Below are 17335 nucleotides of genomic sequence, written 5' to 3' on the forward strand. Positions count from 1 at the left end.
CATCTCTTAAGTCTTTGAAGAGCTATCCTTGTGCAGGAATGGCCCCTCTGACTTGGAAGTCCCGACAAGCCCCTGTGTTTGGATGTTGTTGAGAAACACACGTGGAAGAGAACCATCTCCCTCTCGCGTAATGCTTTGCATCTCACCAACTTCATGAAACTGTGGCAAGTGCCTGAAAGACCGAAGCAAAGCCAGTCCTTACGGGAGGGCATGGCATGCATTGCAAAGAGAAGGAATGGCGAGCAGAGGAGGTAGGCAAACAGAAATGGACAGAAGAACGTGGGACAAGTCCCACGCAAAACATTGAGGTGGAGCTCGTAGACAGGACGTGCAAGAGAAAGGCATGCCGACACAAGCGAAACAGATGAAACGGCAGACAAGAGGAAAGGCTGAACCAGTCGCTTCAGAGGGGCTCAAGAGCACTGGGGTGATGGGATATCAGAAATGTTACCATTTGTTTTCCGAAGACTGGCTGCAAGAAAGAAAAAAAAAAAAAAAGGTAAATGTAAACATCATGAGGGAGAACTAGAGGGAGAATTCAGATCTATTGAAACTTCCTATTTAAATGAACCCTCTGCGGTTTCAAGGACAACCACAGCCACCCCCACAGCACCCGCACACACATCGGCTCAGAGGACTGCAGTGTTCCGAGATCGTCTACAGTAAAGGAACAGAGGGAAATGGAGTTAATTTCGATGAGCTGAAGAAAACGAGAACGATTCGTTCTGGGGTTTAGTTCGCAAAAGCAGTCTTGATCCCTTTGACCATATTTAGGGTCCTGTTGTTCTGCTTGTGCGCTTTAGCATGGCCATGGGCTGGCTGTGCATGTGGAAGTCCGTTCTCATGCTGGTGGTCGGGGGCGCTACCTTGTGTCAAGTTGCCACAAACCCTGTGTGAGGTTATACCGAGACCCTGTTGGGGTAGGGGATCCACGGTCAGGTTTCCGGGTGCCTCTTTTCACAACGAGACTGCTACTGATTAAATGGGCAACCTTGTTGCTACTGATTAAATGGCAACCTTGTTGTATTTGAGTGTGTGTTTTACTTCATGCAGAAGTGCAGCTTTTCTGAACCAAAGCACATGGGTGCTGAATCCAGGAGAGAGAAAGTTTCCCTGAGAGAAACTGTTTCTCACCCCATGCTTACTGTGCATCCTCCCTCCCATCTGAGAGGAAATATCTGAACGTGCATGTATGAGACAGGTTTTCTGAACTTTATGAAGAAGGCGTGACCAGAGCGCCGCATCTCCGAATGAGTGCTTCTGGAGCGTTTTCAAGTCACGTCCATCCTGAGTTAAAGAGGCAGATCCCTAAACTCTGTTCCATTGAGAGCACCACCACCCTTTCCAGAATACTTTGTCACATACAGGCTTATGAAGATTGAAAATATTTCTTGTGTTAGGGTATTACAGAGAGGTGTGGCATCATCTCAGAACACAACTTTGGACTCAGCTATGTATGATCAGTGTGATTTCTTGAGGGGAAAAGTGCACACAAAGATGCCAGAGGGCGGTCAACTTGGTGAGATAATAAAGAAATAGGTAAAATAAAATGAATGAAGAGTAAGAACTGTGGTTGTAAACTGAACATAACCAGGACAAGTCAGGCAACATATCCATATACACTGGGTCCCTTGAGAGTGTGATCGGCAGACGTGAACTGGCCTGTCTTAGGATAACTTCTGCAGGGCATCGGCAGTCGACAGAGTGTGAGCAATCAAAGGAGAAAACTCATCCCTGCAACCAGGGTTGGAATCGGAACCATTCCAGTAACAACGGGACATGTCAAATACAACACAGCGAGCACTGCATCTAGATGTCGTGGTGGAGGGCCAGGAAAAGAAAGCTTCCTGCGGAATGGAGCAAAGAGCATTCTTCTTAGCCTGATTCTCTTCATTTAACAAACCTCGTAATGAGAGGGTGGTAAGTGCCTGGAAGACAGTGACTTGAAGCAATAGCAAAGGAAGGAAAGTCAAGAGAGAATAACTATTCCTAGGAATATATCCACCCTCCAAAACAGAAAAAAAAAGAAAAGAAAAATTCAGAAATACGTTACCGTTTTCATCCTGAAGTTCTCCTGAAAAGTGAATTTACAAAGAGTCATGTAATGTTAAGGAAACCACAACAGATAGTAAAAAGAAGAGGACAAATGCCAGGCATGGAGTTTCTGACTCAGAAGACATATCTAATAAAATGAAGTCATGTTATTTCAGGAGTTCCCACTGTGGTACGGTGGGTTAGGAACCTCACTTCAGTGGCTCGTGTTGCAGTGGAGGTGCGGGTTTGAGCTCTGGCTGGACACAATGAGTTCAAGGATGTGGCGTTGCCCCAGCAGTGGTGTCGGTTATAGCTGCGGCTCAGATCAGTCACTGGACCTGAACTTCCAAATGCTGTGGGTGCCACCTTAAAGAGAAAAAAAAATGACAACAATTGCTATCTTGGTCATGGATCAAAGTTAAATCTCTCAGTTTGGCAAATGCTTTGGATGATGCCAGATTAAACAAGTTGTCTTCCAGTGAAAGCACTGCTTTCGTAGTTCATGTGAAACACCGTGTCATCCCAAAAAAGCTTTCCGAAGATGCCACAGTGCCTGAGCAAGTGGATGACGTATGTCTGGGTACTGGCTTTTGCAAGTGTGATGGTGTCTAATGCTTTGCATGCACACAGCGATGCTACACTTAATGTAGTTGTCAAGAGGGCTTTCAAAGTTACCTCTGGAGGTGTCGTCTCTGCAGAAAGGCAAAGACCTGGGCGACAAGGCTCTATCCTACGCTTTCCATTCTTGTCAGCTGACATGGTCGTAAGGACGTTCTCAGCGACAGATCATTTTTCTACTCGAAGCGCAGAGAAATGGAATCAAATCGATGTTGAGACGGGCTCGTGCATTTCGGGGAAATGCAGTTTTCAAAAATGCGTTGGTGGAGGGAAACGAATGGCATGATTGAATGAGCAAGGTGCCAGAAAGCCATGCTCTTGTTCTCTCTCTTTTCTTTGATGTGACTCGAGGCTTTCCTGGGAGTTCCCGTCATGGCTCAGTGGAAGTGAATCGGACGAGTATCCAGGAGGACACAGGTTCCATCCCGGCCCTCGCTCAGGAGGTTAAGGCTCTGGCGTGGCCATGGGCTGTGGTGTGTGGTTCGCAGGGGTGGCTGGTACCGGCCTTGCTGCTTCTGTGGTGTAGGCTGGCGGCTACAGCTCCCATTCAGCCCCTAGCCTGGGAATGTCCCTGTGCCGGTGGGTGTGGCCCTTACAAAACAAAACAGGCTAGTAATGCCATCTCACCTAACTTCGGGGGAGGAAAGCTAATCATTCTAAAAGCGAGTAACCCAAAAGGAACCGAAAAGATGTGTTATGTGGAACTGAAGATTGCTCTAAATTTTCAACAGCCTCCGTCAGGGAGAACTGACATTTCAGAACTCTGAGACACACAAAATGACACAACCGGTAGGCCTGGCTTTTGTTTAGAACAGCAGGCAAACTGAAGTAACATGTTCATACCTGGGAATACTTGGTTCCCAGGGGAAGGCCAGTGGAAGAGGGGCGCCCTGGCACACTCTTGACCGATGGATGATAGCATATACTACTTAGGCTTTGAAAGGGCAGTGGGCAGAGGGCATTAACTGAGCCGTTTGGGGCCATCTCCCATCTCTTAAGTCTTTGAAGAGCTATCCCTTGTGCAGGAATGGCCCCTCTGACTTGGAAGTCCGACAGAGCCCCTGTGTTTGGATGTTTTTGAGAAACACACGTGGAAGAGAAACCATCTCCCTCTCAGCGTAATGCTTTGCATCTCACCAACTTCATGAACCTGTGGCAAGTGCCTGAAAGACCGAAGCAAAGCCAGTCCTTATTGGGAGGGCATGGCATGCATTGCAAAGAGAAGGAATGGCAGAGCAGAGGAGGTAGGCAAACAGAAATGGACAGAAGTAACGTGGGACAAGTCCCACACAAAACATTGAGGTGGAGCTCGTAGACAGGACGTGCAAGAGAAAGGCATGCCGACACAAGCGAAACAGATGAAACGGCAGACAAGAGGAAAGGCTGAACCAGTGGCTTCAGAGGGGCTCAAGAGCACTGGGGTGATGGGATATCAGAAATGTTACCATTTGTTTTCCGAAGACTGGCTGCAAGAAAAGAAAAAAAAAAAAAAAAGGTAAATGTAAACATCATGAGGGAGAACTAGAGGGAGAATTCAGATCTATTGAAACTTCCTATTTAAAATGAACCCTCTGCGGTTTCAAGGGACAACCACAGCCACCCCCACAGCCACCCGCACACACATCGGCTCAGAGGACTGCAGTGTTCCGAGATCGTCTACAGTAAAGGAACAGAGGGGAAATGGAGTTAATTTCGATGAGCTGAAGAAAACGAGAACGATTTGTTCTGGGGTTTAGTTCGCAAAAGCAGTCTTGATCCCTTTGACCATATTTAGGGTCCTGTTGTTCTGCTTGTGCGCTTTAGCATGGCCATGGGCTGGCTGTGCATGTGGAAGTCCGTTCTCATGCTGGTGGTCGGGGGCGCTACCTTGTGTCAAGTTGCCACAAACCCTGTGTGAGGTTATACCGAGACCCTGTTGGGGTAGGGGATCCACGGTCAGGTTTCCGGGTGCCTCTTTTCACAACGAGACTGCTACTGATTAAATGGGCAACCTTGTTGCTACTGATTAAATGGCAACCTTGTTGTATTTGAGTGTGTGTTTTACTTCATGCAGAAGTGCAGCTTTTCTGAACCAAAGCACATGGGTGCTGAATCCAGGAGAGAGAAAGTTTCCCTGAGAGAAACTGTTTCTCACCCCATGCTTACTGTGCATCCTCCCTCCCATCTGAGAGGAAATATCTGAACGTGCATGTATGAGACAGGTTTTCTGAACTTTATGAAGAAGGCGTGACCAGAGCGCCGCATCTCCGAATGAGTGCTTCTGGAGCGTTTTCAAGTCACGTCCACTCCTGAGTTAAAGAGGCAGATCCCTAAACTCTGTTCCATTGAGAGCACCACCACCCTTTCCAGAATACTTTGTCACATACAGGCTTATGAAGATTGAAAATATTTCTTGTGTTAGGGTATTACAGAGAGGTGTGGCATCATCTCAGAACACAACTTTGGACTTCAGCTATGTATGATCAGTGTGATTTCTTGAGGGGAAAAAGTGCACACAAAGATGCCAGAGGGCGGTCAACTTGGTGAGATAATAAAGAAATAGGTAAAATAAAAATGAATGAAGAGTAAGAACTGTGGTTGTAAACTGAACATAACCAGGACAAGTCAGGCAACGATATCCATATACACTGGGTCCCTTGAGAGTGTGATCGGCAGACGTGAACTGGCCTGTCTTAGGATAACTTCTGCAGGGCATCGGCAGTCGACAGAGTGTGAGCAATCAAAGGAGAAACTCATCCCTGCAACCAGGGTTGGAATCGGAACCATTCCAGTAACAACCGGGACAATGTCAAATACAACACAGCGAGCACTGCATCTAGATGTCGTGGTGGAGGGCCCAGGAAAAGAAAGCTTCCTGCAGAATGGAGCAAAGAGCATTCTTCTTAGCCTGATTCTCTTCATTTAACAAACCTCGTAATGAGAGGGTGGTAAGTGCCTGGAAGACAGTGACTTGAAGCAATAGCAAAGGAAGGAAAGTCAAGAGAGAATAACTATTCCTAGGAAATATATCCACCCCTCCAAAACAGAAAAAAAAAGAAAAGAAAAATTCAGAAATACGTTACCGTTTTCATCCTGAAGTTCTCCTGAAAAGTGAATTTACAAAGAGTCATGTAAATGTTAAGGAAACCACAACAGATAGTAAAAAGAAGAGGACAAATGCCAGGCATGGAGTTTCTGACTCAGAAGACATATCTAATAAAATGAAGTCATGTTATTTCAGGAGTTCCCACTGTGGTACGGTGGGTTAGGAACCTCACTTCAGTGGCTCGTGTTGCAGTGGAGGTGCGGGTTTGAGCTCTGGCTGGACACAATGAGTTCAAGGATGTGGCGTTGCCCCAGCAGTGGTGTCGGTTATAGCTGCGGCTCAGATTCAGTCACTGGACCTGAACTTCCAAATGCTGTGGGTGCCACCTTAAAGAGAAAAAAAAAAATGACAACAATTGCTATCTTGGTCATGGATCAAAGTTAAATCTCTCAGTTTGGCAAATGCTTTGGATGATGCCAGATTAAACAAGTTGTCTTCCAGTGAAAGCACTGCTTTCGTAGTTCATGTGAAACACACGTGTCACTCCCAAAAAAGTCTTTTCCGAAGATGCCACAGTGCCTGAGCAAGTGGATGACGTATGTCTGGGTACTGGCTTTTGCAAGTGTGATGGTGTCTAATGCTTTGCATGCACACAGCGATGCTACACTTAATGTAGTTGTCAAGAGGGCTTTCAAAGTTACCTCTGGAGGTGTCGTCTCCTGCAGAAAGGCAAAGACCTGGGCGACAAGGCTCTAATCCTACGCTTTCCATTCTTGTCAGCTGACATGGTCGTAAGGACGTTCTCAGCGACAGATCATTTTTCTACTCGAAGCGCAGAGAAATGGAATCAAATCGATGTTGAGACGGGCTCGTGCATTTCGGGGAAATGCAGTTTTCAAAAATGCGTTGGTGGAGGGAAACGAATGGCATGATTGAATGAGCAAGGTGCCAGAAAGCCATGCTCTTGTTCTCTCTCTTTTCTTTGATGTGACTCGAGGCTTTCCTGGGAGTTCCCGTCATGGCTCAGTGGAAGTGAATCGGACGAGTATCCAGGAGGACACAGGTTCCATCCCGGCCCTCGCTCAGGAGGTTAAGGCTCTGGCGTGGCCATGGGCTGTGGTGTGTGGTTCGCAGGGGTGGCTGGTACCGGCCTTGCTGCTTCTGTGGTGTAGGCTGGCGGCTACAGCTCCCATTCAGCCCCTAGCCTGGGAATGTCCCTGTGCCGGTGGGTGTGGCCCTTACAAAACAAAACAGGCTAGTAATGCCATCTCACCTAACTTCGGGGGAGGAAAGCTAATCATTCTAAAAGCGAGTAACCCAAAAGGAACCGAAAAGATGTGTTATGTGGAACTGAAGATTGCTCTAAATTTTCAACAGCCTCCGTCAGGGAGAACTGACATTTCAGAACTCTGAGACACACAAAATGACACAACCGGTAGGCCTGGCTTTTGTTTAGAACAGCAGGCAAACTGAAGTAACATGTTCATACCTGGGAATACTTGGTTCCCAGGGGGAAGGCCAGTGGAAGAGGGGCGCCCTGGCACACTCTTGACCGATGGATGATAGCATATACTACTTAGGCTTTGAAAGGGCAGTGGGCAGAGGGCATTAACTGAGCCGTTTTGGGGCCATCTCCCATCTCTTAAGTCTTTGAAGAGCTATCCCTTGTGCAGGAATGGCCCCTCTGACTTGGAAGTCCCGACAGAGCCCCTGTGTTTGGATGTTTTTGAGAAACACACGTGGAAGAGAAACCATCTCCCTCTCAGCGTAATGCTTTGCATCTCACCAACTTCATGAACCTGTGGCAAGTGCCTGAAAGACCGAAGCAAAGCCAGTCCTTATTGGGAGGGCATGGCATGCATTGCAAAGAGAAGGAATGGCAGAGCAGAGGAGGTAGGCAAACAGAAATGGACAGAAGTAACGTGGGACAAGTCCCACACAAAACATTGAGGTGGAGCTCGTAGACAGGACGTGCAAGAGAAAGGCATGCCGACACAAGCGAAACAGATGAAACGGCAGACAAGAGGAAAGGCTGAACCAGTGGCTTCAGAGGGGCTCAAGAGCACTGGGGTGATGGGATATCAGAAATGTTACCATTTGTTTTCCGAAGACTGGCTGCAAGAAAAGAAAAAAAAAAAAAAAGGTAAATGTAAACATCATGAGGGAGAACTAGAGGGAGAATTCAGATCTATTGAAACTTCCTATTTAAAATGAACCCTCTGCGGTTTCAAGGGACAACCACAGCCACCCCCACAGCCACCCGCACACACATCGGCTCAGAGGACTGCAGTGTTCCGAGATCGTCTACAGTAAAGGAACAGAGGGGAAATGGAGTTAATTTCGATGAGCTGAAGAAAACGAGAACGATTTGTTCTGGGGTTTAGTTCGCAAAAGCAGTCTTGATCCCTTTGACCATATTTAGGGTCCTGTTGTTCTGCTTGTGCGCTTTAGCATGGCCATGGGCTGGCTGTGCATGTGGAAGTCCGTTCTCATGCTGGTGGTCGGGGGCGCTACCTTGTGTCAAGTTGCCACAAACCCTGTGTGAGGTTATACCGAGACCCTGTTGGGGTAGGGGATCCACGGTCAGGTTTCCGGGTGCCTCTTTTCACAACGAGACTGCTACTGATTAAATGGGCAACCTTGTTGCTACTGATTAAATGGCAACCTTGTTGTATTTGAGTGTGTGTTTTACTTCATGCAGAAGTGCAGCTTTTCTGAACCAAAGCACATGGGTGCTGAATCCAGGAGAGAGAAAGTTTCCCTGAGAGAAACTGTTTCTCACCCCATGCTTACTGTGCATCCTCCCTCCCATCTGAGAGGAAATATCTGAACGTGCATGTATGAGACAGGTTTTCTGAACTTTATGAAGAAGGCGTGACCAGAGCGCCGCATCTCCGAATGAGTGCTTCTGGAGCATTTTCAAGTCACGTCCACTCCTGAGTTAAAGAGGCAGATCCCTAAACTCTGTTCCATTGAGAGCACCACCACCCTTTCCAGAATACTTTGTCACATACAGGCTTATGAAGATTGAAAATATTTCTTGTGTTAGGGTATTACAGAGAGGTGTGGCATCATCTCAGAACACAACTTTGGACTTCAGCTATGTATGATCAGTGTGATTTCTTGAGGGGAAAAAGTGCACACAAAGATGCCAGAGGGCGGTCAACTTGGTGAGATAATAAAGAAATAGGTAAAATAAAAATGAATGAAGAGTAAGAACTGTGGTTGTAAACTGAACATAACCAGGACAAGTCAGGCAACGATATCCATATACACTGGGTCCCTTGAGAGTGTGATCGGCAGACGTGAACTGGCCTGTCTTAGGATAACTTCTGCAGGGCATCGGCAGTCGACAGAGTGTGAGCAATCAAAGGAGAAACTCATCCCTGCAACCAGGGTTGGAATCGGAACCATTCCAGTAACAACCGGGACAATGTCAAATACAACACAGCGAGCACTGCATCTAGATGTCGTGGTGGAGGGCCCAGGAAAAGAAAGCTTCCTGCAGAATGGAGCAAAGAGCATTCTTCTTAGCCTGATTCTCTTCATTTAACAAACCTCGTAATGAGAGGGTGGTAAGTGCCTGGAAGACAGTGACTTGAAGCAATAGCAAAGGAAGGAAAGTCAAGAGAGAATAACTATTCCTAGGAAATATATCCACCCCTCCAAAACAGAAAAAAAAAGAAAAGAAAAATTCAGAAATACGTTACCGTTTTCATCCTGAAGTTCTCCTGAAAAGTGAATTTACAAAGAGTCATGTAAATGTTAAGGAAACCACAACAGATAGTAAAAAGAAGAGGACAAATGCCAGGCATGGAGTTTCTGACTCAGAAGACATATCTAATAAAATGAAGTCATGTTATTTCAGGAGTTCCCACTGTGGTACGGTGGGTTAGGAACCTCACTTCAGTGGCTCGTGTTGCAGTGGAGGTGCGGGTTTGAGCTCTGGCTGGACACAATGAGTTCAAGGATGTGGCGTTGCCCCAGCAGTGGTGTCGGTTATAGCTGCGGCTCAGATTCAGTCACTGGACCTGAACTTCCAAATGCTGTGGGTGCCACCTTAAAGAGAAAAAAAAAAATGACAACAATTGCTATCTTGGTCATGGATCAAAGTTAAATCTCTCAGTTTGGCAAATGCTTTGGATGATGCCAGATTAAACAAGTTGTCTTCCAGTGAAAGCACTGCTTTCGTAGTTCATGTGAAACACACGTGTCACTCCCAAAAAAGTCTTTTCCGAAGATGCCACAGTGCCTGAGCAAGTGGATGACGTATGTCTGGGTACTGGCTTTTGCAAGTGTGATGGTGTCTAATGCTTTGCATGCACACAGCGATGCTACACTTAATGTAGTTGTCAAGAGGGCTTTCAAAGTTACCTCTGGAGGTGTCGTCTCCTGCAGAAAGGCAAAGACCTGGGCGACAAGGCTCTAATCCTACGCTTTCCATTCTTGTCAGCTGACATGGTCGTAAGGACGTTCTCAGCGACAGATCATTTTTCTACTCGAAGCGCAGAGAAATGGAATCAAATCGATGTTGAGACGGGCTCGTGCATTTCGGGGAAATGCAGTTTTCAAAAATGCGTTGGTGGAGGGAAACGAATGGCATGATTGAATGAGCAAGGTGCCAGAAAGCCATGCTCTTGTTCTCTCTCTTTTCTTTGATGTGACTCGAGGCTTTCCTGGGAGTTCCCGTCATGGCTCAGTGGAAGTGAATCGGACGAGTATCCAGGAGGACACAGGTTCCATCCCGGCCCTCGCTCAGGAGGTTAAGGCTCTGGCGTGGCCATGGGCTGTGGTGTGTGGTTCGCAGGGGTGGCTGGTACCGGCCTTGCTGCTTCTGTGGTGTAGGCTGGCGGCTACAGCTCCCATTCAGCCCCTAGCCTGGGAATGTCCCTGTGCCGGTGGGTGTGGCCCTTACAAAACAAAACAGGCTAGTAATGCCATCTCACCTAACTTCGGGGGAGGAAAGCTAATCATTCTAAAAGCGAGTAACCCAAAAGGAACCGAAAAGATGTGTTATGTGGAACTGAAGATTGCTCTAAATTTTCAACAGCCTCCGTCAGGGAGAACTGACATTTCAGAACTCTGAGACACACAAAATGACACAACCGGTAGGCCTGGCTTTTGTTTAGAACAGCAGGCAAACTGAAGTAACATGTTCATACCTGGGAATACTTGGTTCCCAGGGGGAAGGCCAGTGGAAGAGGGGCGCCCTGGCACACTCTTGACCGATGGATGATAGCATATACTACTTAGGCTTTGAAAGGGCAGTGGGCAGAGGGCATTAACTGAGCCGTTTTGGGGCCATCTCCCATCTCTTAAGTCTTTGAAGAGCTATCCCTTGTGCAGGAATGGCCCCTCTGACTTGGAAGTCCCGACAGAGCCCCTGTGTTTGGATGTTTTTGAGAAACACACGTGGAAGAGAAACCATCTCCCTCTCAGCGTAATGCTTTGCATCTCACCAACTTCATGAACCTGTGGCAAGTGCCTGAAAGACCGAAGCAAAGCCAGTCCTTATTGGGAGGGCATGGCATGCATTGCAAAGAGAAGGAATGGCAGAGCAGAGGAGGTAGGCAAACAGAAATGGACAGAAGTAACGTGGGACAAGTCCCACACAAAACATTGAGGTGGAGCTCGTAGACAGGACGTGCAAGAGAAAGGCATGCCGACACAAGCGAAACAGATGAAACGGCAGACAAGAGGAAAGGCTGAACCAGTGGCTTCAGAGGGGCTCAAGAGCACTGGGGTGATGGGATATCAGAAATGTTACCATTTGTTTTCCGAAGACTGGCTGCAAGAAAAGAAAAAAAAAAAAAAAAGGTAAATGTAAACATCATGAGGGAGAACTAGAGGGAGAATTCAGATCTATTGAAACTTCCTATTTAAAATGAACCCTCTGCGGTTTCAAGGGACAACCACAGCCACCCCCACAGCCACCCGCACACACATCGGCTCAGAGGACTGCAGTGTTCCGAGATCGTCTACAGTAAAGGAACAGAGGGGAAATGGAGTTAATTTCGATGAGCTGAAGAAAACGAGAACGATTTGTTCTGGGGTTTAGTTCGCAAAAGCAGTCTTGATCCCTTTGACCATATTTAGGGTCCTGTTGTTCTGCTTGTGCGCTTTAGCATGGCCATGGGCTGGCTGTGCATGTGGAAGTCCGTTCTCATGCTGGTGGTCGGGGGCGCTACCTTGTGTCAAGTTGCCACAAACCCTGTGTGAGGTTATACCGAGACCCTGTTGGGGTAGGGGATCCACGGTCAGGTTTCCGGGTGCCTCTTTTCACAACGAGACTGCTACTGATTAAATGGGCAACCTTGTTGCTACTGATTAAATGGCAACCTTGTTGTATTTGAGTGTGTGTTTTACTTCATGCAGAAGTGCAGCTTTTCTGAACCAAAGCACATGGGTGCTGAATCCAGGAGAGAAAAGTTTCCCTGAGAGAAACTGTTTCTCACCCCATGCTTACTGTGCATCCTCCCTCCCATCTGAGAGGAAATATCTGAACGTGCATGTATGAGACAGGTTTTCTGAACTTTATGAAGAAGGCGTGACCAGAGCGCGCATCTCCGAATGAGTGCTTCTGGAGCGTTTTCAAGTCACGTCCACTCCTGAGTTAAAGAGGCAGATCCCTAAACTCTGTTCCATTGAGAGCACCACCACCCTTTCCAGAATACTTTGTCACATACAGGCTTATGAAGATTGAAAATATTTCTTGTGTTAGGGTATTACAGAGAGGTGTGGCATCATCTCAGAACACAACTTTGGACTTCAGCTATGTATGATCAGTGTGATTTCTTGAGGGGAAAAAGTGCACACAAAGATGCCAGAGGGCGGTCAACTTGGTGAGATAATAAAGAAATAGGTAAAATAAAAATGAATGAAGAGTAAGAACTGTGGTTGTAAACTGAACATAACCAGGACAAGTCAGGCAACGATATCCATATACACTGGGTCCCTTGAGAGTGTGATCGGCAGACGTGAACTGGCCTGTCTTAGGATAACTTCTGCAGGGCATCGGCAGTCGACAGAGTGTGAGCAATCAAAGGAGAAACTCATCCCTGCAACCAGGGTTGGAATCGGAACCATTCCAGTAACAACCGGGACAATGTCAAATACAACACAGCGAGCACTGCATCTAGATGTCGTGGTGGAGGGCCCAGGAAAAGAAAGCTTCCTGCGGAATGGAGCAAAGAGCATTCTTCTTAGCCTGATTCTCTTCATTTAACAAACCTCGTAATGAGAGGGTGGTAAGTGCCTGGAAGACAGTGACTTGAAGCAATAGCAAAGGAAGGAAAGTCAAGAGAGAATAACTATTCCTAGGAAATATATCCACCCCTCCAAAACAGAAAAAAAAAGAAAAGAAAAATTCAGAAATACGTTACCGTTTTCATCCTGAAGTTCTCCTGAAAAGTGAATTTACAAAGAGTCATGTAAATGTTAAGGAAACCACAACAGATAGTAAAAAGAAGAGGACAAATGCCAGGCATGGAGTTTCTGACTCAGAAGACATATCTAATAAAATGAAGTCATGTTATTTCAGGAGTTCCCACTGTGGTACGGTGGGTTAGGAACCTCACTTCAGTGGCTCGTGTTGCAGTGGAGGTGCGGGTTTGAGCTCTGGCTGGACACAATGAGTTCAAGGATGTGGCGTTGCCCCAGCAGTGGTGTCGGTTATAGCTGCGGCTCAGATTCAGTCACTGGACCTGAACTTCCAAATGCTGTGGGTGCCACCTTAAAGAGAAAAAAAAAATGACAACAATTGCTATCTTGGTCATGGATCAAAGTTAAATCTCTCAGTTTGGCAAATGCTTTGGATGATGCCAGATTAAACAAGTTGTCTTCCAGTGAAAGCACTGCTTTCGTAGTTCATGTGAAACACACGTGTCACTCCCAAAAAAGTCTTTTCCGAAGATGCCACAGTGCCTGAGCAAGTGGATGACGTATGTCTGGGTACTGGCTTTTGCAAGTGTGATGGTGTCTAATGCTTTGCATGCACACAGCGATGCTACACTTAATGTAGTTGTCAAGAGGGCTTTCAAAGTTACCTCTGGAGGTGTCGTCTCCTGCAGAAAGGCAAAGACCTGGGCGACAAGGCTCTAATCCTACGCTTTCCATTCTTGTCAGCTGACATGGTCGTAAGGACGTTCTCAGCGACAGATCATTTTTCTACTCGAAGCGCAGAGAAATGGAATCAAATCGATGTTGAGACGGGCTCGTGCATTTCGGGGAAATGCAGTTTTCAAAAATGCGTTGGTGGAGGGAAACGAATGGCATGATTGAATGAGCAAGGTGCCAGAAAGCCATGCTCTTGTTCTCTCTCTTTTCTTTGATGTGACTCGAGGCTTTCCTGGGAGTTCCCGTCATGGCTCAGTGGAAGTGAATCGGACGAGTATCCAGGAGGACACAGGTTCCATCCCGGCCCTCGCTCAGGAGGTTAAGGCTCTGGCGTGGCCATGGGCTGTGGTGTGTGGTTCGCAGGGGTGGCTGGTACCGGCCTTGCTGCTTCTGTGGTGTAGGCTGGCGGCTACAGCTCCCATTCAGCCCCTAGCCTGGGAATGTCCCTGTGCCGGTGGGTGTGGCCCTTACAAAACAAAACAGGCTAGTAATGCCATCTCACCTAACTTCGGGGGAGGAAAGCTAATCATTCTAAAAGCGAGTAACCCAAAAGGAACCGAAAAGATGTGTTATGTGGAACTGAAGATTGCTCTAAATTTTCAACAGCCTCCGTCAGGGAGAACTGACATTTCAGAACTCTGAGACACACAAAATGACACAACCGGTAGGCCTGGCTTTTGTTTAGAACAGCAGGCAAACTGAAGTAACATGTTCATACCTGGGAATACTTGGTTCCCAGGGGGAAGGCCAGTGGAAGAGGGGCGCCCTGGCACACTCTTGACCGATGGATGATAGCATATACTACTTAGGCTTTGAAAGGGCAGTGGGCAGAGGGCATTAACTGAGCCGTTTTGGGGCCATCTCCCATCTCTTAAGTCTTTGAAGAGCTATCCCTTGTGCAGGAATGGCCCCTCTGACTTGGAAGTCCCGACAGAGCCCCTGTGTTTGGATGTTTTTGAGAAACACACGTGGAAGAGAAACCATCTCCCTCTCAGCGTAATGCTTTGCATCTCACCAACTTCATGAACCTGTGGCAAGTGCCTGAAAGACCGAAGCAAAGCCAGTCCTTATTGGGAGGGCATGGCATGCATTGCAAAGAGAAGGAATGGCAGAGCAGAGGAGGTAGGCAAACAGAAATGGACAGAAGTAACGTGGGACAAGTCCCACACAAAACATTGAGGTGGAGCTCGTAGACAGGACGTGCAAGAGAAAGGCATGCCGACACAAGCGAAACAGATGAAACGGCAGACAAGAGGAAAGGCTGAACCAGTGGCTTCAGAGGGGCTCAAGAGCACTGGGGTGATGGGATATCAGAAATGTTACCATTTGTTTTCCGAAGACTGGCTGCAAGAAAAGAAAAAAAAAAAAAAAGGTAAATGTAAACATCATGAGGGAGAACTAGAGGGAGAATTCAGATCTATTGAAACTTCCTATTTAAAATGAACCCTCTGCGGTTTCAAGGGACAACCACAGCCACCCCCACAGCCACCCGCACACACATCGGCTCAGAGGACTGCAGTGTTCCGAGATCGTCTACAGTAAAGGAACAGAGGGGAAATGGAGTTAATTTCGATGAGCTGAAGAAAACGAGAACGATTCGTTCTGGGGTTTAGTTCGCAAAAGCAGTCTTGATCCCTTTGACCATATTTAGGGTCCTGTTGTTCTGCTTGTGCGCTTTAGCATGGCCATGGGCTGGCTGTGCATGTGGAAGTCCGTTCTCATGCTGGTGGTCGGGGGGCTACCTTGTGTCAAGTTGCCACAAACCCTGTGTGAGGTTATACCGAGACCCTGTTGGGGTAGGGGATCCACGGTCAGGTTTCCGGGTGCCTCTTTTCACAACGAGACTGCTACTGATTAAATGGGCAACCTTGTTGCTACTGATTAAATGGCAACCTTGTTGTATTTGAGTGTGTGTTTTACTTCATGCAGAAGTGCAGCTTTTCTGAACCAAAGCACATGGGTGCTGAATCCAGGAGAGAGAAAGTTTCCCTGAGAGAAACTGTTTCTCACCCCATGCTTACTGTGCATCCTCCCTCCCATCTGAGAGGAAATATCTGAACGTGCATGTATGAGACAGGTTTTCTGAACTTTATGAAGAAGGCGTGACCAGAGCGCCGCATCTCCGAATGAGTGCTTCTGGAGCATTTTCAAGTCACGTCCACTCCTGAGTTAAAGAGGCAGATCCCTAAACTCTGTTCCATTGAGAGCACCACCACCCTTTCCAGAATACTTTGTCACATACAGGCTTATGAAGATTGAAAATATTTCTTGTGTTAGGGTATTACAGAGAGGTGTGGCATCATCTCAGAACACAACTTTGGACTTCAGCTATGTATGATCAGTGTGATTTCTTGAGGGGAAAAAGTGCACACAAAGATGCCAGAGGGCGGTCAACTTGGTGAGATAATAAAGAAATAGGTAAAATAAAAATGAATGAAGAGTAAGAACTGTGGTTGTAAACTGAACATAACCAGGACAAGTCAGGCAACGATATCCATATACACTGGGTCCCTTGAGAGTGTGATCGGCAGACGTGAACTGGCCTGTCTTAGGATAACTTCTGCAGGGCATCGGCAGTCGACAGAGTGTGAGCAATCAAAGGAGAAACTCATCCCTGCAACCAGGGTTGGAATCGGAACCATTCCAGTAACAACCGGGACAATGTCAAATACAACACAGCGAGCACTGCATCTAGATGTCGTGGTGGAGGGCCCAGGAAAAGAAAGCTTCCTGCAGAATGGAGCAAAGAGCATTCTTCTTAGCCTGATTCTCTTCATTTAACAAACCTCGTAATGAGAGGGTGGTAAGTGCCTGGAAGACAGTGACTTGAAGCAATAGCAAAGGAAGGAAAGTCAAGAGAGAATAACTATTCCTAGGAAATATATCCACCCCTCCAAAACAGAAAAAAAAAGAAAAGAAAAATTCAGAAATACGTTACCGTTTTCATCCTGAAGTTCTCCTGAAAAGTGAATTTACAAAGAGTCATGTAAATGTTAAGGAAACCACAACAGATAGTAAAAAGAAGAGGACAAATGCCAGGCATGGAGTTTCTGACTCAGAAGACATATCTAATAAAATGAAGTCATGTTATTTCAGGAGTTCCCACTGTGGTACGGTGGGTTAGGAACCTCACTTCAGTGGCTCGTGTTGCAGTGGAGGTGCGGGTTTGAGCTCTGGCTGGACACAATGAGTTCAAGGATGTGGCGTTGCCCCAGCAGTGGTGTCGGTTATAGCTGCGGCTCAGATTCAGTCACTGGACCTGAACTTCCAAATGCTGTGGGTGCCACCTTAAAGAGAAAAAAAAAATGACAACAATTGCTATCTTGGTCATGGATCAAAGTTAAATCTCTCAGTTTGGCAAATGCTTTGGATGATGCCAGATTAAACAAGTTGTCTTCCAGTGAAAGCACTGCTTTCGTAGTTCATGTGAAACACACGTGTCACTCCCAAAAAAGTCTTTTCCGAAGATGCCACAGTGCCTGAGCAAGTGGATGACGTATGTCTGGGTACTGGCTTTTGCAAGTGTGATGGTGTCTAATGCTT

The 17335-nt window shown here is 46.9% G+C and overlaps 1 protein-coding gene across 13 annotated transcripts in view; it reads right to left on the reverse strand.

The window, feature by feature from the left end:
• Window positions 1–283: 283 nt before the first annotated feature.
• Window positions 284–17335, reverse strand: part of LOC106504371 (paramyosin-like) — a 32546-nt gene continuing 15494 nt past the window's right edge. For 4 of the 13 annotated variants that reach the window (XM_021082285.1, XM_021082283.1, XM_021082286.1 and 1 more), the window contains 10 exons: window positions 16731–16751; window positions 15116–15136; window positions 13060–13080; window positions 11445–11465; window positions 9388–9408; window positions 7772–7792; window positions 5715–5735; window positions 4098–4118; window positions 2054–2074; window positions 284–472 (listed from right to left, as the gene is read on the reverse strand). In XM_021082285.1, the coding sequence (XP_020937944.1) occupies window positions 404–472; window positions 2054–2074; window positions 4098–4118; window positions 5715–5735; window positions 7772–7792; window positions 9388–9408; window positions 11445–11465; window positions 13060–13080; window positions 15116–15136; window positions 16731–16751 (258 nt within the window). In that variant the 3' untranslated portion in view covers window positions 284–403. Of the gene's footprint in view, window positions 473–2053; window positions 2075–3718; window positions 4119–5057; window positions 7793–9387; window positions 11466–13059; window positions 13409–15115; window positions 15137–16730; window positions 17080–17335 lie in introns of those variants that run through there. The other 9 variants (XR_002341303.1, XR_002341296.1, XR_002341301.1 and 6 more) reach the window with 8 other exon arrangements.

This window comes from Sus scrofa, unplaced genomic scaffold (assembly GCF_000003025.6).
Source record: "Sus scrofa isolate TJ Tabasco breed Duroc unplaced genomic scaffold, Sscrofa11.1 Contig609, whole genome shotgun sequence".
NCBI classification, from domain to species: domain Eukaryota; kingdom Metazoa; phylum Chordata; class Mammalia; order Artiodactyla; family Suidae; genus Sus; species Sus scrofa.